General features: G+C 45.0%; 1 protein-coding gene across 1 annotated transcript in view; it reads right to left on the bottom strand.

The window, feature by feature from the left end:
• The window catches only part of PCDH15 (protocadherin related 15), a 2,701,201-nt gene that overhangs the window by 879,502 nt on the left and 1,794,781 nt on the right, over positions 1-26,918 (bottom strand). Inside the window, exon 17 of the mRNA XM_086921939.1 lies at positions 5,393-5,486. Coding sequence (XP_086778065.1) covers positions 5,393-5,486 — 94 coding nt within the window. The remainder of the gene's footprint in view (positions 1-5,392; positions 5,487-26,918) is intronic.

The raw sequence follows: 26,918 nt of genomic DNA, 5'->3' as shown, positions 1-26,918 counted from the left end.
ACACTGCACCATCGTAAGGAACCAACGCCTCGCAGCCACCGTGACATCACCTCCCTGACCCAGTAAGGAACCGACGCTTCACCTCCCCTGGGGTCGTAAAGAACCGACACTGTTCAGAGCCAACAAAGCATCACCTCCCTGATGCCATGCAACGTTTTTGCTTTCATCCTTTCAAGGTACTGTTCTTTGTGGGTCTGCTTGACTCCGCGCCCGACGCCGCACACATTGCGTTCGACGCCGTTTGTTGGGACTTTTATCTGTCAAAACAACATCATAATACCTCCAGGTGGAGTTATTTGTTGCTACAAACTTTAATTGAGTGAATAGCCTATTTTTGAGGATATCTTAGTAACTGTATTGTGGATTTTTATTGTTTAGTCTTGTTTTGTTTTATATAAATATTACTTGTTTTCAAAACTAGTGTTGTGTCCATTTGTAGTCACTGTATTACAGTATGTGCTCACAAATGCTTTACACACTGCCTCTGAGATAAGCCTGTCTGCTCGAGCCAATATACCAATAGGGTGAGCAGGGGTTATTTTAGAAGTGTATCCCCCTCGCCCTGACTAGCAGCAAGGGGCCCCTAATTGGACAAAGGTACCTACCTCTATCATTTAGAGGCCCTATTTCTAACATTGATGTAACAGGATTGTTTTCATTGGATTTGAGTTAAAAAAACACTATAGAGATGTAAGTTCTACAGGAGAAGTCATATCAAAACAAATATTACCTCCTCAAAACAACTCCTTTCCAGTCCTTACAATGTGAGATAAAGCACCTCCCTTAAGGGAGGCACAAAGTGAGCTAGTTAGATATTAAAAATGAATTGGAGTTCTTTTAGGTTCTTCCCCCAAATTGTCCCGTAAGTAATCTTCTCTCCTGCACATCATTCCATCTTTTTTTCTTTGTCAATGTTTCACCTACATCACGATGGACCTGGGCTGGGCCTGATCAGTTATCTAACTTTTCCTTCCTTCTTTTTAAAAAAAATTATGTCTTTAAAACATTTATTATGGGAAGGTGTGCTTCTTGTATTTGTCGGTAAAAAATCTTTTTTTGAACTAATGGAGGGCATAGCTGCCTGGGAGTTATTGGAAATCTGTGTGACTAGCTTCTAGGTCACTTCATTCAGTTTGAGTCACTTCATCTGCCATTTGCAGTGAGCTGTATGACTAAATAATCAAACTCATAGGTCCTGTTAAAGAGTAACAACATCTAAAACTATTTCACTCGAAATACTTAGTGGAATTAAAAATTATACTTTATTTTTCGCTGTAGTGATTTCAAGATGATTTCTCACACAAATTTTAAAAAAAACAGTTCGGCAGGTTTTAGAGTACATCTGCTGTTTTAGAATTTGGCGAATAGTAAAGTGCAGACTTTTTCAAACTTTTAAACTGGAGCATAATAAACACACTGTAAAAGATGATTGATAACACCATTAATAAAGAGGATAAATAAGGTGGCTACCTTTATCCCCAATCAGCACAATATCCTATTTTAGCATAATTATAATTATTAACCCCTTCGATGCGGCCGCGATTTTCCCCGTGTGCGGCCGCCGGACAAAACCGGGCGGGCCGTGACGAACCCCAGCCGTCATCAGCACACGAGCACCGTGGTGCATGACGGCTGGGGTTCGTCACCAGCATGGAAGGGGTTAAGAGGTGGTGGTAATTGTATCACATACAAAATTTACCAACTGTAATTCAACAAAAGCCACATACAGTGGCTTGTTGCGAAGTCCTGATCAGTTCTACTCACATTCCACTTAAAGTCAATCTGATAACTTGAAAGCACATTTTCAGCACCATGATATTACATTTGCTACTACGTATATGTATGGATCCCACACATTATACTTGAATTTATAGAGATTCACTGAGATGTTGTGCTTTGGGGTTTTGCTCTCTTTTCATGAAAGAACAGTATTCGATACTACTTTTGAAAGAAAAGGACCAGCAAAATGAAAGCCAACATTTATTATATTTCAACACCATATTAATCAGAGACAAGCCTCACAAGTACCCTCCATGTATTGAAGAAAATTTTGGAAGAACCAAAGTTGAGGGATTTGGTAGGACTGTAAAAAGACTTCCATGGACAATAATGTGCTAAAATGAACACATATCCGTTGATCCAATCATTGTGAGAAATTGTGCTCGTTGTTCCATTTCTTTCAGGTTCTTTTCTCTTTCAAACAACACCTGACACGTTTTTCTTGCATTCATTATATTTTATCTTTTGCCTCCCTGAAGGTCAAATACTAAAGCTTTTTTGAACTCTCTACAAGTCCTTTCAACCCAAGTGTCAGAAGCGAGTTCCACTTTTTCCCATTTCCTGCTCGCTTCACAAAATAGTTAGGTAATTTCTAGAATTCTAACTGCAGTAGATCCTGAATTTCAGAAGCATTTAAGGAGTTTATGATAATGGACTCAAAAATGCGGGTCAAATTGAATTATAGAGTCCCTCTTTATGATTATTCAATTTGTCTTGACCACCTTCCATTCTTAAAAGTCAGTCAGCCAAGCTATGGTATCTCATATATTGTAAAGACTGGGACAAGGTAGGATTGAGGTGTTAATGCATGGACCACTTACTGATAACCTTAATTACGAAAAATTACCTCTAATTAACCAAGTAATCAAGGGGCAGATGTATCAACATCCGTGTTTGCGATTCTCAAATAGTGATTTTTTAGGAATCGTTATTTGAGAATTACAAAAAGGGATGTATGTACAAAATCGCAATTATTTTGCGATTTCTTAGTTTTCCTTAATTGCGATTAGCAAATTGCGAAATAGCAATTAAGGAATACTTTGCCATTCATTCCTATGGGCCAGGAGGCCCATAGAAATGAATGTGAAGTCATTCTCAATTTGCGATTCGAATTTGAGAATCACAAATTGAGAAATTTCAAGGGTGTCATAAAGACACCATGATGCACCCCCGAAATGAACATGTGTGCACATATGGCGCACATATATGCCCTAAGGGCATGTATGTGCGCCATATGGCACCTTCACAAATGCCAAAAAGTGCATTTGTGAAAGAAATCGCAAATTACCACCAACTTGAAGTTGGTGGTGGTTTGCGATTTCTTAAGGAGAAATCGCAAAAATTGAATGCTTGTTGCCTAGCATTTAAGGAATCGCAATTTGCGACTCCTTAAATGCTTACGCTAAATTAAGGAATCGCGAATTTTGCGATTCCTTAATTTTGCGATGCGATTTCCCTACTACATACCATTTTGTGGATTTGTAGTCGCAAACGCTGCTTTTAGTGAATCGCAGCGTTTGCGACAAAAAATTGTGTTGATACATCTGCCTCCAAGTCTCACCCTTCAGCTCCTGTTCATAACCACAATAAAATTTGCTTGAGGACATCAAAATGAGATTAAGGCCATTTTTCGGAGAACTCTTTAGAGGTGGGTTATAAACTCCACTCCTCCGGCGGAGATCTCAGAGTTTTGCCACTCCAGAGTTTTTTGTTGCGTGCAGGAAACTCATGAGCTAGACCGCTTCCCAGTGAGATTTCTCAATGCAGAAGGACATAGCACGTCACGGCAGGTGGATACCGCTTGCATTGAGATAGTTGCAGCTCGAGTCAAAAATCTACTCGGGAAGCAGAAAGAAAAAGCACCCTCTGCCAAACCCTGTGATGCTGTTTGTGCTGATTAAATAGCCTGGGATAGGTTCCTGGCTCTAAAAATGAGCACGAGCAGTGCAACTTACTAAAAGTCTACCGCTTGCGGAATCTAGCAGCGGTTTTAGGTAAATCTACGGATTTCAGATGAGTGAAACTCCGCAAGTTCCTTCCAGCCCTCGACCTCTTTGAAGGGGAAAGGGAATTTTGATTTCTTGCTTGCTCACCTGGTGTCTGTTGAGAGGTGGCATGCATCATATTGCAAGCACTGGGGCAAGGAAGAGTAACTTGAGTAATGAAGATTACCAGTAAGTAATCGCCCCAATATCCAACTGAGCACTCTTGCTCACACATTCAGATGCAACATCAGAGTACCTGCCTTCATATCGTTATTTAAAGTCCTTCTTATGTTTTATGACATCACTGTTCAGTGCTTTATCATCTCTGATTAAATCATTGTCCACTCCTTATTTAAATCATGTGACATTATTGTCTGATACCTGCCCACAATATTGTTACACGCAAATCAAATTACATGGTATTGGCAACAAATGGTGGATGTTAACTCTCCATTAACACTTGTGGAAGTCTTTCTGATAATTCGTCTTCAGTTCTTCCTTGGCATCCTCAATGCATCCCGGAAGCACGTGCTTGAAAGCTTTGGAATGTATAGTTCAGCATCACTTTGCTTTCCACTGACCTGAACAAGGACTGTATTTCACATATATTTATAGGAAACTGGGCCGATCTAAGGTGTCAATGAGCAAGCAATGTATATTTTAAAGGACAGAAACTGCCCCCCCTAGCGAATTTTATTAGTGCAAACAAGAACATTTATTTGAATATTGAGTATCGAAGCAAACTGTGGGCCTCATTTATGAGGCCGTGCGTCACTTTTACGCCGCCGGTGCATCACTAGTGGCGTAAAAAATGCTCCTTGTTGCACCATATTTACAAAGTGACGCATCTAGGTAGATGCGTCTCTTTGTAAACCCCTGCACCACATTATACATGCACTAGGTATAATGTATGCAAGGGGGGCATTTTGACGCAAGAAATGATCATGGAAGTGACGCAGAGAAATCTATACGATTTCAGTGCGCCATTTCTTGGCCGCCAATGCGTCAAAATCTTACACTGCATCATGGCAGATGTAAGACTGATGCAGGCACTAACAACATGGGACTTGCCAATGTGAAAGTACACATTGCTGGAGTTGCATCACTTTTGTGACACACTCCAGCAATGCGTCACTTTTGCACCTACAGATACGTCAGAAATACTGACGTATTTGTAACTCCATGCGCCATGATGCGTCATATTATAAATATGACGCATCAGTCATGACGCAAGAAGGGCGCACTGAGAAGTGACGCATCCCTGCTTTCACGCAGCGATGCGTCATTTCTCATAAATGAGGCCCTGTATTTCTTTTATCCAGTTGCTAACGTCCCAATATAGGTCATCTGCATAACACAATAAAGAAAGAGAAATGCACCAATGACTACATAAAATGTAACACATTCATCATATGCGCAAATAGAATTTAACAAATCAGATTTAAGTCAGTCCAACCTCATCTCAACTATCAACAAAAGGGTCTTGTTTGTATGCTAAACAATTAGTGATACCGAGATGCGCCCGTTGAGTCTTGGTTCCTACATGTGTTTGTGTCTTTTGCAAAAAAGATTTTACTTGTGCAGTATTTTTCAAAGAACTGAGAGGAAAGGATGAAAGCTATACTCACTCCATCCGGCCTGCCATCTGAGGCAGTGATGATCAAAATATACCGATCAGTGCTTTCTCTGTCCAATGACTTTGCTAAAGATAAGATCCCAGAACTGTAAATAAAACAAAAAGAAGGCTTTCATCATAATGTGCACCAGAAAACAACTTCCACAAATGACAGGTGTTATTTGAGCAGCTCTCTCTTTTCGACAGCGACTTTTCAAACAATTTCTCGGCTGCTGGGAGTTGTTAAAGTCTCACTGACTGCACTGGAGAGCTTTGCCTCTCTGACAGCACTCGATAATAATGCACTCCGTGCTGGAGCTGGGAGAACAATTTAGGCCCTCTCTGAAAGTGCGGGATTACGAGTCATGCACAAACCTCAGGCAGACCTAGCTGATTTCTTCTGTGCAGTTTTTTTCAGATAAACCTGGCTAAATGTATGCAGGTAAAACAAAAATATAGCATGTTGTAATGCATGCTATTACCTTGCGTGTTTTTACAATGCATCATTACAAAGACTGCGTTGTTAGTATGCGATACCTTTACATCGCAAGTCATTAGAACGACTTGCTGTTAGGGGCGCACTGGACTAGAGAAATAGTATTATTTACTATTCCTACTCCAGTTTGCGCAACGGCAGGGAAGGTGCTGGATTTCATATCCATTACCTTAGCGCCCCCTACAGCAAGTCGTTCTAATGACTTGCGGTGCAAAGGTATCGCGTACTAACAACAATGTCACTGTAACAACAGCGTTGTAAAAGCACTGCAATGTTATGACAGTGTTGTAAACGCTGTTTCCCGTAAAACACTAGATCGCAAGTTTTGGCTTCTCGAAACGGGGAAAGCATTCTGGCCCGTTTTACAAACCTTTCTCGTAACGCAATACGGCATGGCACCTTTCTCCATTGCGTTGCGGGAAAGAAGGAGAGCAGAAATGCGTCATATCTACTAAAATTTGGACATTCATTTTCTCTCATATGAATGCAGCACACATGTAGAGAGGAAGTAACAAAGAAAAATTAAGATATTTCTCCTCGTTATGCCTCTCTTGGTTACGCGCTCCATTTTGGCTCAAACCAAGGCTTACTGCTGTTCGTAAATCTGGGTTATGTTCAACATACAACAGTAGATGCATTGGAATGCCCACCAGTCCCAGTGTTACGCCACTCGGAGCAAGGCGCTGTGCTGTGTTACTTTTTTTTTAAAAAAGGCCATGCAAGGCAATAACAAATGGCTCCTTGTAATTCTCTTGTAGCAATTTGCATATGGCTGTGCCAAAAAAGTGGTGCAACCACAAAGTAAAATGTTAGTTAACCTCGGGCCACGTTATCTTATTCAGTAAAACCACTGCAGGAATGTGCCCCCTCTACAGCATGCACAACTCAACAGAGGGGATGATTTCGCTCAAGTGTAAGAAACGAACCATGCGGTATCTGAAATTCCCAGGATATAATGACTGTGTTCGAATCCTGCAACTCTTGGAATGCGTTGCGTAGTGCTAAGTTTAGAGGAGCAATACTTCTACAATAGTGCAAAGATTTCACTTTGTCGGTATGTAGTACTACTATATTTATGTACAAGACCAGAATTAAAAACAGCAGACACAAGAATTAAGGCAGTTTTAAAGTATAGCAGTGTAATTGATTTTCTTGAACTATCTCTGCAGATACATTATTATTATGATTTATTACATAGCAATATATCACAAGTTCTTCCACAGTGAAACTGCTTCAATAATTAATTCAAATTGTGATGCTTTAACATTCTATAATTACGCAATGATAAATGTTTTCTTCATAGGTAGGGATTGTTTTCATACCAGGTCCTTCTCCTGAGACCTCTGAGCACATTAGTTTTCTGTACATGTTCCAAAAGTACCCCCTTCACATTAGAATAACTCGATTTTGTTTTACAGAATAAGGTTCTACAGACATTTCTATACTTTGATTGTACATAGAATTACAGAGCATCTGCAAAATATGCATATATATTCACACTCATACTTATGAGAGAATGATGATGAAAAGGCATAGGGTGCATCACATGAGTGAACGATTCAAATGTGTGAATTAACTGGGATAAATTTGTTGATTACCTGGAGAAATTTGACAGGTAACTGTTGAAGGAAACACTATCCTTCTGATCGTGCTTTATCATTTCTGTAATCAAAGCAGCGTTAACTCTGCTAATTTCCTTGGGTCTGGATGTCTCAATTATCAACCCAAATGTCTCAATCAATCTTTGCCACTGCTGGTGTAAGTAATCACCAGTATGGTGTCTTGTTGGACAGTGCCATCATTGGGTTTCGCACCTAGGTACTCGCGTTCCTAGGTGAGTACCCCCTCCTTCCAAGAGAAAGTACTGGTGGGATCCATGTGGTGGTGTGTGAAATTACATCCTATATAAAAACAATTGGCGTTTTATATGGGTGAAGTATATAGGGCTAAGATTAAATGGTGAAGTAGTGATGTTGTTCAGACGTGTTAATTGTCTTTAGCATCACATGTGAACAGTCAAGATGTTTCGGCCTCTGCTACCCATCAGCATCTAGGTCGTCATCTGGACCAAATTAGGAGATCAACAGATCCCTTTATGTTGAGATTGTGGACTTGTTATTCTTTACTTATGAGTCTTCATTCCAATTAATTCAGTCGGAAAGATATATATCGGCTTTTATTGAGCCTATGACTTCAAGGAGAAAAAAGAGTACTTTCCCTCGGAACGAGGCAGGACTCTCCTAGGGAAGCACGTACCTAAGTGCAAAAACTAATGATGATGCCACCCAACAAGACACCATAGTGGTAATTACTTACACCATCATTGGCAAGGATTGTTTGAGGGTCCACTATTGAAACACATAGACCAGGAGAGTTCACACTCTTTTTATTACAGACGTTACCATTGCGGAAGCTGAGCGAAATCTTTACACACTTCTTCCTCCCCCCCTTTGATTTTTTGTTGGTGCTTTATTATGGTCATGATGCACCTGTCCTGCAGTCCGTGGGATAGATATTTGACGTTTTCGCAGGGGTGTTACGAGTACCAGGAATCAGTATGGTGATTGGCATGTAGGTTACTGTATTAGAAAATATGAGTGTATTATTCATAGGGCCGTTTGCATTAGTATCTCTAGGATGTGCAGCATTATGCATGTGGCTGACGGTGGCAAAATTGTGCTATGTTTGTCAATTCTTATTTCAACTTCGATTTGTGTTTATTTGTGGCCTATTTTGTGTATTGTACCTCCTCAATAATGTGTCAGGGATGATGTGGTTTGTGCAGTAAATGATGGCAGGGATAGGGGTACCATATGGTTATTTTTTATAGTTATGTTTCCTAGTTAATTGTGTATCAATTTCTGTGGTTTGTGAACTCAGTGTTATCTTGTTGTACCTGCCTGATCTGGGATGTGAGTGAAGCAGTTGCAGTCTTCTGTATCATTTTGTTCAGGTGCTCATGCCCATATTGAGTGACGCACTTGGAAAGGGTTTAATTTGTAGCAAAGTATCAGTGCTTTTGGGACATCGTGTTGGTGGCATTAATTGTAGGGTTAAATGTGTGGGCTGGTGAATTATTTTGTGTTTTCAGATAATCTTTTGGTCCATTCTGACTAAATGTGGGTTTGTTGGTGTGCCAATACCGATATATGATGCTTAGTTCATGAAGGTGGTGTGGGAAATGTAGTCTGAGGGTTTTGTGTGCCACTGTGTCAAAGATGTGCTTTCAGTGAGTCTTTGTTGTGAGTTTGAAAACATTTTGTTTACTTCTCAATGACTTTGTGAGCAGGCGTGATTACTGCATGCAATACCTAGATTGGTGAAGGTCATCTTTTTAAATGCAAGATTTATGGGGCACATTTTTTGTTTCTCATCAGAGTCCTGAATGTCTTAATCGTGTTCCATTGTGGCATTGTAATTGTTTGCATCTTGCTTACATAAACGGCTCCTACAGAAACTACTCATTGGCAAGGCAATATATCTGGTTCTAATATATTTCCTGAGAACTGCTTGTATTGCTTTCCGTGTCGCTGGGTGGAAGTGCGACCTCCCTGAGGAATCTTGCTCTCATCACTTGACTCCTGACCCCTGAAAGCGTTTCCAACCTCGCCGGACCCGCTTTGCGGGTCCCGCAGCGCCTGGACATCTAAGGCTGCTGATTGTGGAGAGTTTGCAGCGGAGGAGCGGGCAGGCAGAAGAGCCGGCGGGGCTGCGAGCACAGGCAGGGACTCCAGTATCCAGGAGCCCCTGCGCGCCCATTCCTCACACCTGGGCTGCTCTCCCCGCTGGCCACGCCCCCCGCTTCAGTGCTTGAAAACCGGGTTGTGCCTTCTGACCCGTGGATTTCCTGAGAACTGCTTGTATTGCTTTCCGTGTCGCTGGGTGGAAGTGCGACCTCCCTGAGGAATCTTGCTCTCATCACTTGACTCCTGACCACTGAAAGCGTTTCCAACCTCGCCGGACCCGCTTCGCGGGTCCCGCAGCGCCTGGACATCTAAGGCTGCTGATTGTGGAGAGTTTGCAGCGGAGGAGCGGGCAGGCAGAAGAGTCGGCGGGGCTGCGAGCACAGGCAGGAACTCCAGTATCCAGGAGCCCCTGCGCGCCCATTCCTCACACCTGGGCTGCTCTCCCCGCTGGCCACACCCCCCTGTCCACCAACCAACGATAGCCGCCATCAGCGTACAAAACAGTCCATAGCTCCCGCTGCGCGGGAGCGCGCGGGAGGGCGCCGGGAGAAGCCCGGGACAAGGGCGGGACCGTCTGTGGCCGTCTGGGGCCGCTGGAGGCCGGGCTGGGCCATCCCCCTTACTAGTGACCTACTGCACCTTCTCCAGTCAGTGATATTGACGTATTGTATTCGATTGGCGTGGAGTATGGCAATGCCGGCTTCAACAAGTACTGCTAACAGCCACTCAACTACCCCTCCGGTTGAGACTGGTCCTCTGGCAATTGGCCCTTTAGATACATTCTTTTTTAATCGTTCATTGTCAATCGATAAAGAGTTATCCTTGGCCGAGAGGCGCGCAGAGCGCAGACTATCAATAGAACTACTTAAAAATTCTACGGACAAGCACGTAACTCTAACATATCCCACCCTGGTAACTCCGCTATCTTCAGTAAGTCTTCCAGCTGCTAACGAACATCTTGGGGGACAGGCACAAATAACAAACAAGGAAATTGTTGCAGAATTGAACAATCCCTGTGGGAGTAATATCCACTCTATATTGCTCCCTGACTCTGTTGCTCAGGTTACCCCGGCTCAACCTAAACTCGGGTCCAAAAGGAAAAGATCAGGCCCACTGAGAAAATGTAAAATGGTGGTCAAATTCCCTCAAAAGCACAGGAAGCTACATAAAACAGTGAACATTGGAGAGGTTGTTGCTGAAGCAAATCATAGTATAGAAAGTGTCCCGCTCGTTAATCTTGCTCCTTTGCATAGCCCAGATATAGAAGAGAATACTTGTACTGACTCTGCTTTATCAAATAATGATAAGCTGTTATCACTTGCAAATCTGCTCCCTGAGCTGGAAAAATTACTTAGACTAATACTTACCCCTATCGAGGATAGAATTGTGAAGCTTACAGATAGGCTAAACCATTTTGAACAGGCAACACTAGACAATTTCTATTCTACAAAATCCTTGATTAAAGTTAATGCTAGGGTGGATGTAAGTACAAAGTCTCAGGGCCATATTAACCCTGCCACCCAGGACAAGGGAAGAAGGTCTCAAAATAACTCCCCTTTATCTTCTAAGCCAAGTAACTCCGCTGTCGTTACTACTACAAAATCTGCTGACACAGCACACGTAGGCCCTGTTCAACCTCAGTCTAACACTACAAATCCACCGCAGTCTAGGGTACCCCAGCCACAAAATCCATTACCTGCTGCTAGTCCTGGGGTTACTGTACGCCCCCAAACGGGCAAAGCTCCCGTATCTGCAAAAGTAACCAGCAACAAGCAGATAGTTTCAAACAATCCCGTGGTTGGGAAAGGGGCTAATGTATTCCCTATAGTGGGTAAAGCTCTAGTACCAACTCAACCAATTAATAACCAGCAGATGCTAAAACCCGCACCCCACCCTGTTCCTATAGTTTCTAAAACAATCCCACCTCCCTTGACAAAGCCACCTTACAGAAAACCCATGGTGAATCTTACTCCGGATTCCTTCCCCTATGTAGCTGTCCTCATAAATGTACCACCATTACCTATAGGGCAGAGAGAAACTTTCCAGATGCTCAAAAATAAGATCATGCACTGGTTAAGGGAAAATTGTCCTCTCCCAGGTGATATTGACGGGTTAATCATAGGGGTAAGGAGAATAGACTGGATGGGGTATACACCGAAAACCTTGGGCGGGGACTGTATCGTGGTTAATTTCCAAGATCCAAGGGTGGCGGGATGGATAACTAGGCAGGGATGGGGTACAAACAAGGGAGGTATCGGAATTGTAGACCTTACTTTTTTTTACCCCCGCCCAACCAGTGTACTGACTAGCCTGCTGAATGAACCCCCAAACCCCCCTACTGTACCATGGCCAGTCAATCCCATACCAGCTCCACCATTTGGCCATAATTATACCACATGTATAAACTATAACCCTCATGTTGGATGGCAGGACCCGGGATGGGGATGTTGACAAAACAACAAAGAAAGGAACAGTAAGATAGGAGGGAATAATAATGAGCCCAAAGAGGCTAGTGGCGATTACGTTGATACTACTGTTACAAGCTCAACGGTTGGTTACATAGAGACGGGGAATTTTGTTGAAGATGGTGGTCCTAGATTGGAAAATACAAATGCTAGTGCTGTGACATTACCCTTAACAACAGCTTACATGATTGTTGATCCCTCTGATGACCATGGGAAGCACATCAATAACATCGACAGCCCGATGATTTCTCAAGTGTCCTCCAACACTAACAATCATGATGGGATTGAGTCCTGCTTTGGTACGCTTTTATCTTGGAATGTTGCTGGGTTGGGTGGTAAGTTAGACTCCCAATCTTGGGTGGAATATATCAGTGGGTTTGATGTCTGTTGTTTCCAGGAAACCTGGGCTTGTGACCCTCTTTTTTGTTTTGGTTATTTAAACTATTATATACCAGCATCAAAAGGAGGAAGGGGTCGGCCTAAGGGAGGCCTTACTGTTTGGATAAAACAGGACTTGGACATCACCACCAAAATGTTGGACCTGGGAACCAGTGATCTACAACTGCTAAGAATTTCCACAGGCAAGGGTACATCAATGGATTTGTATAACATTTATGTAAGAGGCAGTAACACAACCAATTCTCCCACCTTAGAGCTGCTGTCTGCTGCCTTAGAATCCAAGTCCCAAGATAGCATGGTAATAATAGCTGGGGACTTCAACAGGACTTTTGAACCTTTGGACTGCACAAATGATCCCTTAGGGAAGGATGAGGACAATCTGTGGGGAGTACCTTCTCTATGTTTAAAACCCGTACACCGGTGGACAAAAGACATCTTACTGTTAAATGCTATTTGTATGGAACATGGTTTAAGAGCACTGAATGGGAGAACACCAGGGGATAAGGAGGGTAGTTGTACTTTTGACAATGGTAATAGCAGGAGCAGAATTGACTATATATTATGTAGTCTCCAACTGTGGGAGGGGGTTATTGATATGGCCATTAGGCCCAGAGTTGAAAGTGATCACAACCCACTTTGTGCGACCCATAGGTGGTGGAATGTTGGTGTGGGGAATTTGCATCTAACGAATGACCAAGTCCCAGTTATGAGTAATGATGAACGTAGGCTAAAATGGCCAAGGGTATTGGCAAATGAGGCTACCATGACCTATATCAACCAAGAGGTTGATAGTGCAATTTCCGCAATGGAGGCGGCATATCCAATAGTTCCTGGGGCTAGGGGCATCACTGATATCCACAATAAGTTATTTTCCCTCCTTAAGCCATGTTTCTTGAATAAAAGCAAGAAAAGGAGGAAAACTCCTGATGTCGGAAGGTGGTTTGATTGCCAATGTAGATCGGCACGACTAGAATTGGGACAAGCTATTAGGAACAGGGACCGTGCTGCAATAAAAGAGAAAAGGAAACTGTACAAGATGGCCATTTTCCAAGCTAAAAAGAAATGGGACGAAGACCACTGGGCTGAGTTAAAAGAGGCCTCTAGTAATAAGGACTCCAGGACCTTTTGGGAAATTATTAAGTGGGGTAGAGGAGGTGGCCCTGCAAAGCCAGATAATAATGTAGCTGAAGATGCCTGGGTTGACTACTTTAGACCACAATATGCCGAAGTCATCCACCCAGGGGAGGGTGAGGGCATAACGCCAGTCTATGCTATCGACAATTTGTTTTCCCTTAGAGAAGTAGAAATTGCGATCAGTTCTGTGAAATGTGGGAGAGCGCCTGGGCTAGACGGGATACCCCCAGATATTTTTAAGTACGACATGACAAGATGGGCGAGGTATATCTTTTTAGTAGCAAATGCCCTAGCCAAGGGGGAGGTGGTCCCCACCTCTGGAAAGGTGCAATTATTATTCCCATTCACAAGAAGGGTGATCGCTCACTACCTGCCAACTATAGGCCCATAAGCCTAATAGCAACCATGCAAAAAGTAGTGGGGAGAATGGTTGCAAACCAGCTTATGGACTGGGTTGATGACAACAACGCCCTTTCCCCATACCATTCAGAATAGGGGGTGGTGATGAACAGAGTGTCTGAATTAAACAGACCACTCTTACCCAGTCCAAAGATCAGGGCTTGATCCATCACCGTTATTTATCTCACTGCCCCATCCCAGCTCAGAACCTGGCTATATGCAAATCAGTCTGTCCCTGGCCCAGTGCATCATGGGAACAGGGCAGACTAAACTACCAAGCCAATTCTTCACCAGAAAGGAGACAAGCTACCGGGGACCGGTTTCTGGCATTTCAGCCGTCTTCGGCCCGGCTTGCTTGAATCCTGATGGAGCAGTGAGAAAGGGACTCATGTCTGAGTATACCCTGCCACACCTATAGTGGCCAAAAACGATTCAGAATAGGGGGTGGTGATGAACAGAGTGTCTGAATTAAACAGACCACTCTTACCCAGTCCAAAGATCAGGGCTTGATCCATCACCGTTATTTATCTCACTGCCCCATCCCAGCTCAGAACCTGGCTATATGCAAATTAGTCTGTCCCTGGCCCAGTGCATCATGGGAACAGGGCAGACTAAACTACCAAGCCAATTCTTCACCAGAAAGGAGACAAGCTACCGGGGACCGGTTTCTGGCATTTCAGCCGTCTTCGACCCGGCTTGCTTGAATCCTGATGGAGCAGTGAGAAAGGGACTCATGTCTGAGTATACCCTGCCACACCTATAGTGGCCAAAAACGATTCAGAATAGGGGGTGGTGATGAACAGAGTGTCTGAATTAAACAGACCACTCTTACCCAGTCCAAAGATCAGGGCTTGATCCATCACCGTTATTTATCTCACTGCCCCATCCCAGCTCAGAACCTGCCTATATGCAAATCAGTCTGTCCCTGGCCCAGTGCATCATGGGAACAGGGCAGACTAAACTACCAAGCCAATTCTTCACCAGAAAGGAGACAAGCTACCGGGGACCGGTTTCTGGCATTTCAGCCGTCTTCGGCCCGGCTTGCTTGAATCCTGATGGAGCAGTGAGAAAGGGACTCATGTCTGAGTATACCCTGCCACACCTATAGTGGCCAAAAACGATTCAGAATAGGGGGTGGTGATGAACAGAGTGTCTGAATTAAACAGACCACTCTTACCCAGTCCAGAGATCAGGGCTTGATCCATCACCGTTATTTATCTCACTGCCCCATCCCAGCTCAGAACCTGACTATATGCAAATCAGTCTGTCCCTGGCCCAGTGCATCATGGGAACAGGGCAGACTAAACTACCAAGCCAATTCTTCACCAGAAAGGAGACAAGCTACCGGGGACCAGTTTCTGGCATTTCAGCCGTCTTCGGCCCGGCTTGCTTGAATCCTGATGGAGCAGTGAGAAAGGGACTCATGTCTGAGTATACCCTGCCACACCTATAGTGGCCAAAAACGATTCAGAATAGGGGGTGGTGATGAACAGAGTGTCTGAATTAAACAGACCACTCTTACCCAGTCCAAAGATCAGGGCTTGATCCATCACCGTTATTTATCTCACTGCCCCATCCCAGCTCAGAACCTGCCTATATGCAAATCAGTCTGTCCCTGGCCCAGTGCATCATGGGAACAGGGCAGACTAAACCAGCAAGCCAATTCTTCACCAGAAAGGAGACAAGCTACCGGGGACCGGTTTCTGGCATTTCAGCCGTCTTCGGCCCGGCTTGCTTGAATCCTGATGGAGCAGTGAGAAAGGGACTCATGTCTGAGTATACCCTGCCACACCTATAGTGGCCAAAAACGATTCAGAATAGGGGGTGGTGATGAACAGAGTGTCTGAATTAAACAGACCACTCTTACCCAGTCCAAAGATCAGGGCTTGATCCATCACCGTTATTTATCTCACTGCCCCATCCCAGCTCAGAACCTGGCTATATGCAAATCAGTCTGTCCCTGGCCCAGTGCATCATGGGAACAGGGCAGACTAAACTACCAAGCCAATTCTTCACCAGAAAGGAGACAAGCTACCGGGGACCGGTTTCTGGCATTTCAGCCGTCTTCGGCCCGGCTTGCTTGAATCCTGATGGAGCAGTGAGAAAGGGACTCATGTCTGAGTATACCCTGCCACACCTATAGTGGCCAAAAATGATTTAGAATAGGGGGTGGTGATGAACAGAGTGTCTGAATTAAACAGACCACTCTTACCCAGTCCAAAGATCAGGGCTTGATCCATCACCGTTATTTATCTCACTGCCCCATCCCAGCTCAGAACCTGGCTATATGCAAATCAGTCTGTCCCTGGCCCAGTGCATCATGGGAACAGGGCAGACTAAACTACCAAGCCAATTCTTCACCAGAAAGGAGACAAGCTACCGGGGATCGGTTTCTGGCATTTCAGCCGTCTTCGGCCCGGCTTGCTTGAATCCTGATGGAGCAGTGAGAAAGGGACTCATGTCTGAGTATACCCTGCCACACCTATAGTGGCCAAAAACGATTCAGAATAGGGGGTGGTGGTTGTTGTAAATATTTTTGTCCACCCTAAGCGTGGAAGGGTATTCTCAGATGTGAGACCCTTGCTCATTGCACCATCAGGATTCAAGCAAACCGGGCCGAAGACGGCTGTAATGCCAGAAACCGGTCCCCGGGAGCTTGTTTCCTTCCCAGTGTAAGAATTGGCTTTTGTAGTTTGGTTTGCCCTGTTCCCATCATGCACTGGGACAGGAACAGACTAATTTGCATACAGCCAGGTTCTGAAACTGGGATGGTGCAGTGAGCTAAAAAACGGTGTTGGATCTAGCCCTGATCTCTTGACTGGGTGAGAGCTTTCTGCTTAATTCAGAGACTCTGTCCCTCTCCACCCCTTGTTGTAAATATTTTTGTCCACCCTAAGCGTGGAAGGGTATTCTCAGATGTGAGACCCTTGCTCATTGCACCATCAGGATTCAAGCAAGTCGGGCCGAAGACGGCTGTAATGCCAGAAACCGGTCCCCGGGAGCTTGTTTCCTTCCCAGTGTAAGAATTGGCTTTTGTAGTTTGGTTTGCCCTGTTCCCATCATGCACTGGGACAGGAACAGACTAATTTGCATACAGCCAGGTTCTGAAACTGGGATGGTGCAGTGAGCTAAAAAACGGTGTTGGATCTAGCCCTGATCTCTTGACTGGGTGAGAGCTTTCTGCTTAATTTAGGCGAGCAACCAGCACCATCGACCAGGTCTTCCGCTTCACTATACTGCGGTGGAAGACGGTTCCACTAGGAAGGGGCTGTTTGTATGTCGCGTTCGTCGACCTGCGGGCGGCATTCGATCTAGTCCCCCGGTTTAAGCTATGGTTGGTCCTGCAAAAGCTCAGAATTCCTGTCGATTTGCTCACACTAATCATGCGACTGCACGAATCTAATGTTGCGAGAGTTCAGTGGGGTGGAAATGGGGAGACAACCTCAGACTTCCCCGTAGAAAGGGGTGTCCGACAAGGCTGTTCCATGGCTCCCTTACTCTTCTCGCTATTTATTAATGGGATTGTTAAGAGAATGTTGGAGGCAAGCGTAGACGCTCCGTCGTTAGCGGACACCAGGGTCCCGATCCTCATGTTCGCTGATGACACCCTTGTCTTGTCCAAGACCCCTGCGGGGCTGCAACGTGCACTAAACATTTTCGATGTTTTTTGCACAGAGCATGGGCTTGAAGTGAACGTGGGGAAAACGAAATTAATGGCCTTTACCCCACGTCGCAGAATATATCCTAAGGTAACCCTAAATAATAGCAGGTTAGATACTGTTAAGGAGTTCACTTATTTGGGAGTACAGATAGCAGAGGGCGCTGGCTGGTCGCATCATTTGGAAAAAGTGGCCATAAAACACCAACAGCTCGCAGGTGCTTTGAGGGGGGAACACCGCAAATCACAGACAAAACCAATTAAACCCGCACTCATAGTGTACGACGCTAAGGTCTTAGGTGCCACTTTATATGGTGCGGAGTTATGGGCTTGGGACAATCTTGTGGCTCTACAGACATCCGAGAACAAGTTCCTGAGAGGGATTACAGGACTTCCACAGAGCACCCCCTTAATCCCACTGTTTCTGGAGCTGGGTAGACGCCCAATTACCGACAGAGCACGACTGCGCCCTGTCTCTACTGGAGACGTCTTTGGACGACTCCAGAGATTAGACAATATGCGGAGGGTTTTCTTTGGATAATCAAGGAAGATATCTTCCACAAGATAAAATGGCTCAAAAATTTGAAGGCCATGCTAATCAACTTGGGGTTCTCCAATCTTTGGAATAACCCCGTGGGAGAAGACTTCCCAAGTAAAGAAGCCCTCAAATCACAGTGCTGGGACTGGGTGGGTGGTAATCTGTTGAAAGACGCTAGGTCTGACTCTATGGCTGGTCGCTACCTGGAGACAAAACTTTTTCCTATCCTAGAAAATTATTGGGACACTATTACGGTACCAATGGATAGGAAGCTTGTCTTTCAGTTAAGATCCGGATCTATCCCCTTAAAGAAACTGACGGCAGGTTGGCATAGATCGACCAATAGGCTATGCCCAGCCTGTGAAAATGCTGTGGAGAGTGTAGGTCACTTCCTATTTGTATGTAAAGCATACTCATCACCGAGGAGAATATGGCTTACGCCTGTATGCAAAAACCTGGGGACACGCGACAGTGCAGTGGCTTTAAGAATCTTGTGTACAACAACCCAGGAATCGATAGTTATTGGGGTAGCCAAATACCTGGGTTGGGCTTGGGCAATCAGGCGACGATCTCTGGGGGGGATTAGATAATCAGGTTTTCCTTTTTTAATTTTTGGTTTAAAATGGAAAATTACCTTGTCATATGTAAATTTTATCACGCTAATACTGTATGAGCTGCACAGAATGTTTATATGAATTTATATCTGTAAATGTTATGTTTTATTCTGTAATGTTTTAAATTTTATACTGTGCTTTTATGAGAAATTATCTCGAATAAAGCTTATACAACAACAATATACTCACTCAGGCACACAACTCAGCCTGCACTCAAAGCGGCAGACTATTCAACCTATACTCAAATGAACACATCCATCCTTCAATGCTTATACGGGAATAGCTCTTGTTGACTAACTCAGATACACCCCATATTATATACCATGAGCAGCCCGTGCAGGTAAGAGTGGGGGGGGGGCAGTGGGGTCGGATTGGGGGTGAATTCAACAGATGACCAAGAGGGAAAAATTAAAAATAATTTTCCCTTGTCGTTGTCTGTGGGAATTCCCTCTCTCCACCTGGCCACACCGCTCTTACCTGCATGGGCCACAGCTGATATATATTACAGACCTTATACTTATACTGCTATAATGCTCATGGTACACTCATACAGATCACCTTGTATCCATACAAGCCCAACTCTCACCATAAACTTGTATGGGCACACCTCTCCTCCTACAATCACAGAAGGCACACATAACCACACCCCTTACTATATACTCATGCACGCACACATATCTTCATGCACTCAGACAGGCACCCCACTCAACCTGCATTCATACCCTACCCCTTCACACACACAGGCCACCCCAGCAACCTGCACTCACACAATCACACATTTTACCAAGCATTGACACAGACACATCCCTCAAAAAAGAAACTCATACTGCACTCATACCGGCACACCACACATGTTACTCTCAGATCGGTACACTCCTCCACCTACACACATACAGGAACACTGCACACATTGCATCTATATATGCCCTACACTCCCACAGACACAATTCTTACTCACAGATACACCTCAATACACCGAGTTGGCCTGGCACTGAAACAGGCACATCCGTGATGGTACACTCACAAAGGCACACTCAATATACTTCACTCACAAAGGTGCACACCATCAACCACATGGACACATTGTTCAATGCATAAAAACACACACACAGCACGCATAGTGTCACAGCAGTCTTGGACCACTTATACAGACACTCCTCTCTCCCAACATTCACACAAAAATCACAGGGACATCTCTTACCCACCATTCACACATCCATACTGTGCACTGAGCACTCACACACATACACTGGACACACTACACTTGCACATACACACTCCTTTTTTGCACTTTGTGAGGCACACTACTCACCCTGCACTCAGGAACATTGTGAACCCTGCACTCACAAGGGTCCACTGCACACCCTGCACTCACAATAACTCACTGTTCACCCACACAATCACAACTATCACCCTACATTCTTCTCACTCTGCACAATGATTTCTCACAAAGGCAAAACTCTCACTGTACACTCAAGCAGACATCACCATGTCCCTGCATGGAAAGATGCACATTTATACTGGCAGTCCATCAAATTCCTGTTGTGTTCATAGAAACACCATTACCCTACACTCACAAATACACACTCCTCTATTAAAGAATGCATAGGCACACTCCCCCTGTACCCATACAAGCAAAATACTCACTAGCACAGGCACAAATTGTAATCTTCAATAACACAGACACACCCCCTCCCCTAAATGAACATAGAACACAGGAGCATCAGGACAACAAACACTCCACAGTCATGCAAGTACACTGCCCACTTTTCAGTCACACAGGCACAAGTATTATCCTACACTCACTCAGTCAAAAATCTAACCCTGCACTCTAAAGGACACTCCTTCACGGCCGTGAGATGAACACTCCTACCTGGAATCATAAGCATACCACTCCACTTGCAATTATACAGGTCAGCTTCTTCTTGTACACTCAATTTTTCCACCATGCTTTCATGTAGGTACATTGTACACTCACATAGGCACTACTCAGAGCATGCTCTCTATACACACCACTCAAACTGTATTGACTGATGCACACCCCTCAATATACAGTGGTGGACTTACATAGGTGTACCACTCATGGTATGCTCACACTGGCAGACTACTCTCCATGCACTCACATAGGCACACTGCTTAACCTAAATTCACATAAATGCAGTGCTGACACATACAGGCACAACTCGCAGTCTACACTCATACAAGTACACTGTTCACATAGGCAAGACTCTTGGCACTCACACAGACACACATCTTTCCCTGACTCACACAGGAACATTGTCTCCAACACTCAAAGAGATAAACTCTTCACCCTGCAGCCATGTAGGACCACTGCTCACTGCATACTAACACCTACCACCTTGCACTCATTCAGCACACTTCATTCATACACACTCTTCTCAGCCTACACTCATCCCACAACTCATGCTGTATTTGACAATACTCACATTGACTCACATAGGCACACAACTCAACCCCCACTCACACAGACACACCCCTTACCAAACTCACGTAGACAAATCCCTCAACATGTACTCTCTCAAGAACACTGTTCACTGTCCAAATCTCACACGACACTCATATAAATAGACCCCTCTACTGCACTCATATGGTCACACATCTCATTTTCCACTTAGAGACATGCTCCTTGTTAGACCTGGCATCCTGGGATTGGTTTCCCCTGACGTTTTGCCTTCTGACCTCCTGTTTTGATGACTTAATTTTTGCTGGCTTTAGAATTCTGGGCACTTCACCACTGCTAACCAGCGCTAAAGTGTTTATGCTCTGTACTCAAAACATGGTAAAATAGACTTATTCACAATTGGCATATATAGTTTACTTATTAGTCCCCAGTATAGTGCACTATGTGTGCCCAGGGCCTGTAATTTAATGCTACTAGTGGGCCTGCAGCACTGAATATGCCACCCACTCGGTAGTCCTTTAAACATGGCTCAGGCCTGGCACTGCAGAGCTTGTGTGTGCAGTTTTAAACTGCCATTTTGACCTGGCAAGTTAACCTGCTTGCCGGGCCTAAACCTCCCCTCTTATTACATATAAGTCACCCCTAAGGTAGATATTCGGTGGCCTTATGGGCAGGGTGCAAAGTATTTGAAAGGTAGGACATGCACTTTTGAGTTTTACATGTCCTGGTAGTGAGAAACTGTTAAATTTGTTACTTATTACTGCACGGTCTATCTCTGCCATAGGTTAACTTTAAGATTGCCTTGCAGCATTTTTAAGTGTAATTTCCAGATGGAATAAGATAGATATTTGGAGTTTGGTGTCTCTGAACTCACAATTTAAAATGACAACACATGGTGAGTCTGATTTTAAATTGTAAGTCCGAAAATGCCACTTTTCGAAAGTAGACATTTTCTTACTTTAACCATTATGTGCCTCTGCTGTTTCTGAATACATACTTGGGTTTGGTGATAGCTGGACTTTGTGCATTTCTCCTAGACAGTCAGACAATGGGGGCTGGGTTGTGACATTTGCATTCAGGTAGCCAATCACCAGGCTGATGGGCCTTCCTGCTCAAGATTGGGAGGCAGAAGCTGACACTTGTACCTGAAGAGGGCTGTGCCTGTCCACACACAAAGAGCTCTATACCCACCTGTAGTGAGTCTGGAGCCAGGGCAGGAAAGGCAGGGACCTTATTATCTTCAAAGGCTGCCATTAAGTCTCCCCTACTTCAAAGGCACATTTGGGTGTAAGTACTGGACCCCTGACATCACCAAATCAGAACTTTGCTGCAAAGAAGGATATTCTGTCTGGAAGAACTGCTGGGCTGTAAGACGGACTGCCACTGTGCAACCTGCTTTGCTGTGTTGGCCTGCTGCTTGCTGCTTCTTGCCTGGGAGTGAGAAGGGCTGGACGTGTTTCCTATATCCTAGAGCTTAAGTTTCTTCAAGGGCTTGTTGGCTTGCCTCCTGTTCCCTGACATTTAAGGATCACAAAAGACTTTTTGCAACTCTGCTGGTGCTACTGGACTTGAGTCCTATGCTTCGCTGAGGTGCCCCTTCCAGTCCTGGGTCTCTGAAGTGAGTTCTGTAACTGCTTTCTGCAAAAATAAACACAGTGACCTTGTGGCACAAATCGGAAGCGACACAGTGCACTCTGACGCCGATCAAGTGCCGATTCAATAGCGACGCTGGTCTCGACTGCAAGGTTTAATGACAATGCAACGCCGATCCCAAGACATCAATGCGAGGCTCAACTTCAATGCAGCACTGACCCTTCGACACTGACTGTAAGGCTTGACTTCGACGTATCAACCCAATGCTTGCTCCATACAAGGTACATTTTCAGTTGGCCGTGCATGGGTCCTGTAGTCAGCCTGCCCTTCATCTTGGTCGGCCTGATCTAATGATTTACTCCAGACTAGCTTGAGGTCAAGTAACCTTTTGGCATTAAGCACTGTTTTTGGATTTAATATTTAAAAATCCATATCTCGAGTTCTACTTTTTGTTTTTTTGTTCTGGTCTTGTTTTATTCAGATAAATATTCTCTATTTTGCTAAACTGTGTGGGTGTGAAGTCTGTGTGGAATGTTGGATGTATGACCTTACAATGCAAATTATTACAACGTGTACCTTTACAACGTGGTTTTTACAACACAACTTCAATTACAACGCATGCCATTACAACACAGGCCATTACAACAAAAATTTCTATTCTATTACCGCCAGGTGCTTACCTCAGGGATGATGCTGGTCAGTGTGGGATATGCATTGTAATGGCATGCGTTGTAATGGCATGTGTTTTAATGGAACTGCGTTGTATTGACTGCATTGTAAAGGGATTGCGTTGTGATGCATGTGTTGTAATGGCTGTTTCCCTGTGGTGTTTTCACTTTTTCACTGTAATTAAAGTGTTGCACAAATACTTTACACAATGCCTTTTAACTCCTTGCGTGCTCATGACAAGCTCAGCTCGTCATGAGGCATGGTGGCCGTGTGCTGATGACGAGCTGAGCTCGTCATGACACGCGTCGCGCTCACCCGCGGTGCTGAGCATTCTGAAAAACTGGTGTGGCGTGGTGCGTCATCAGCACAGCGCCACCGTGCAGCATGACGAGTCAAACTCATCACAAGCACCGTGGCGCTGCGCGCGCTCCCTCCCCCCCAGCGCCGCGAGGGAATTAGCCCCACGGCGAAGGAGTTAAGTTAAGTCTGACTGCGCTGTGCGAAGCTACCAGAGAGAGCACAGGTTAACATAGGTTGTGTGTATGATGTACCCTGCCTAGGATTGTGGCTCCTGCTTGGACAGGGTTTAAACTCTGCCAACCAGAAACCTACATTTCTAACAATTCTTACCCTAGACTTAGACCGTCACAAGCCCCAACATGTGCTCAAAGGGACACTTCTCACCATACACATAGCACAGTTTCCAACCTCCACTCACAACACCATACCTCTCACCCTGCACCCACAGAGGCAAATGACTCATCCTACACTCACACTGACACACCACTCACTCACACAGGCACACGCCTTGCCCTTCACTCAGAAGCATACTTCCCAATCTGCAATCTCATGGGCACTCTCCTCATCCTTTACTCACAAAGGCAAAACCCTCCACCCTGCACCTACCAAAACAGGTCTTACCTTGCACTCACACAGGCACACTGTATTAACTACACCTTATTCCTGGGGGCAGGGAAGCTTGAAAGGACCAGTTGACTGACAGATACAAAGGCCCAGCCTCTCAACACTCCCTTTATGGTATACTACAAGATATGCCATAGTTGAATGCACACATTCCTTTTCAATCTTATTGGAACATACCTATCCTTGCATGATAGGGAGTTCGATTACTAAATGAAGACCCTTCTCCGTGGTTTTAACATCCAGTCTGCTGAGTACCACTTATGGCGTCAGGATGACGCAATAAATAGTCCACATTCGCAACACCTTGGTTTGTGGACCATTCAAAAGACATGAGACATCAATCTGTCTTTTTATATGAAAATGCACTTCGAGCTACTGTATCCTAAATGTCCTGTTTGAAATTCTTTGGAAAGGAAATACTGCAATAGACGCGCTTTTGGGAAAAGTCATTTACAGAAACCTTCTCAAGCAGCCACACCATGCAGGAAAACTATTATCCCTTTTGTCATTATATTTCCATACAAAGGGGTCGATTAGGATCGCGGACGGACTTGCGTCCGTCCGCGACCCCAGAGCAGGAGGGAACCTCCGCATGGCATGCGGAGTTCCCTCCTGTGCAATTAGGATGTGACCGCCACCCTGGCGGTCACATCCTCTATTTTTAACATTGCCGCGGGTGCAGCTTCAAGCTGCACCCGCGGCAATGTTAAAAATGCACGCATTTCATTTGCATGCAGAAAGAGGCAGGCACCGCGCGGTGCCTGCCGCTTTCTGCATGCAAATGCAGGGGGGTACCATAGGTACCCCCCATGTGCACCCCCCACCCCCCCTTTCACCTAGGGGGCCCGCAACGGGCCCCCGCAGTGAAGATCCGTATGCTTTTCCACGGCGGAAAACCCGCCGTGGAAAAGCACTTTTTAAAGCCCATCCTGATATGGCGGACGGTGTCTGAGAGACACCGTCACCATATCAGAGCTTTTCCGCCGCGGTTGTAAGCCGACCGTGGCGGAAAAGCTGCGGACGGAAACCAGGACCCACCAGCCATCCTAATGTGGCGGTGGGTCCTTGGTCAGTCCGCTGCGGTTTTTCCGCATCCTCTGGGCCGGCGGTGGCTTCCGCCGGCCCCGAGGATGCGGAAAAACCGCAATCATAATCGGCCCCATAGTGTGAAAGGTCATGTTGCTCTAATAAAGAATACAAAGACTGTTAATAAAAAGCAGATATAACAAACGCAAGCAGACACAATCGAGAAATGAACAACAGACACCTACCTCTATATATGACTTTCTTTAGCTCTGCCAGCGACTGCCCAAATCACCCCCCCTCCCCGCCTCGATCCCCTGACCAAAGGTCCCAGCAACCCAGACAATGCGAGCAAATGGCCTATTTCACTGAATATTGCAGGGTAGTATGATACAGGGCAGCAGTGACTCCAGGAACTATTTCTCGGACACCACGCACATGCCAAAACCAATCATTATAATGCTGCCATTGTCTTCAAACATCCCCTGATTATCAGCCGTAGCCATGAAAGCAGCCACACCAAAAGACACATACACTAACACTTATAGGCATTTATCAATTCATCAATACAGGCTGCAGGCATTACTGGCAAAGGCAGCAGACATGGGCCAAAGGGCACACAGCCTGTGCAGGGCGCTAATAGTAGGCTGCTAATCTGCCCTCGGGAGCTATCAGCGCCAGGTCCTACACAAAAAAATGTGAACTTTCAAAGTTGTCCGCACCCGCTCAGAATGATTGATGCTGCTCCTCCAGGGCAGAGTCCATGTTGCCACAGATTACTGGCAGAGGCGGGGATGGTGTGTGGCTGTAAGGCAGGACAGAGGGTAACTTTCGCATGAAAAAATTATGCAATGTGCCTAAATCAGTGGTGTTCATTGAGAATAGCTCTGCCTTCAAGCAACCAAGAGGTTTTGCTCCTTTAAAGAGATGCTTTCCAGCAGAAGTATAATTTTCTCTTCATCTTTCACCATAGCCGCTCCTGCACTGTAGATTTCATTTTCAGCACTTCGAGTGAAGAGGGGCAACCATGAGCCATGACTCACACGATCCTCGTGATGTGGTGGTAGAGTTTTAAGGAGCGGGCGGCACCTTAATGTCAGATCCCCTGGAGGGGTAGACACAGAGGGCCCGATTCGCAGAACTAACTTAAGACAAAATCCTAAACGTACTACTTTTGGTATTCACAGAAGTTAGGATTTTGTCTATAGACAGACTTAAGACAGACTTAAGTTAGGATGCTGTCTTAAGTCTGTCTTAAGGCAAAATCCTAACTTCTGTGAATACCAAAAGTAGTAAGTTTAGGATTTTGTCTTAAGTTAGTTCTGTGTATCAGCCCCTGCATCACAATCTGAACTGCACAATATACTGACTCAAGGAAAGTACATATTCATGACCCGGTTTGCAGCGCATTTGCCCCACGCACAGTGATACATGTGCGACGCAAACTTAAGTGAGATTTATGAAGGTATGCAACGGCACTTTGCTTGGACCTGAGTGTCTCTATAAATCAAGAGTAAAG

The sequence above is a fragment of the Lissotriton vulgaris genome, chromosome 5 (genome assembly GCF_964263255.1).
Source record: "Lissotriton vulgaris chromosome 5, aLisVul1.2, whole genome shotgun sequence".
Taxonomy (NCBI): domain Eukaryota; kingdom Metazoa; phylum Chordata; class Amphibia; order Caudata; family Salamandridae; genus Lissotriton; species Lissotriton vulgaris.
Note: the sequence above shows the minus strand (reverse complement) of the source record. Positions and strands in the feature narration are given on the sequence as shown.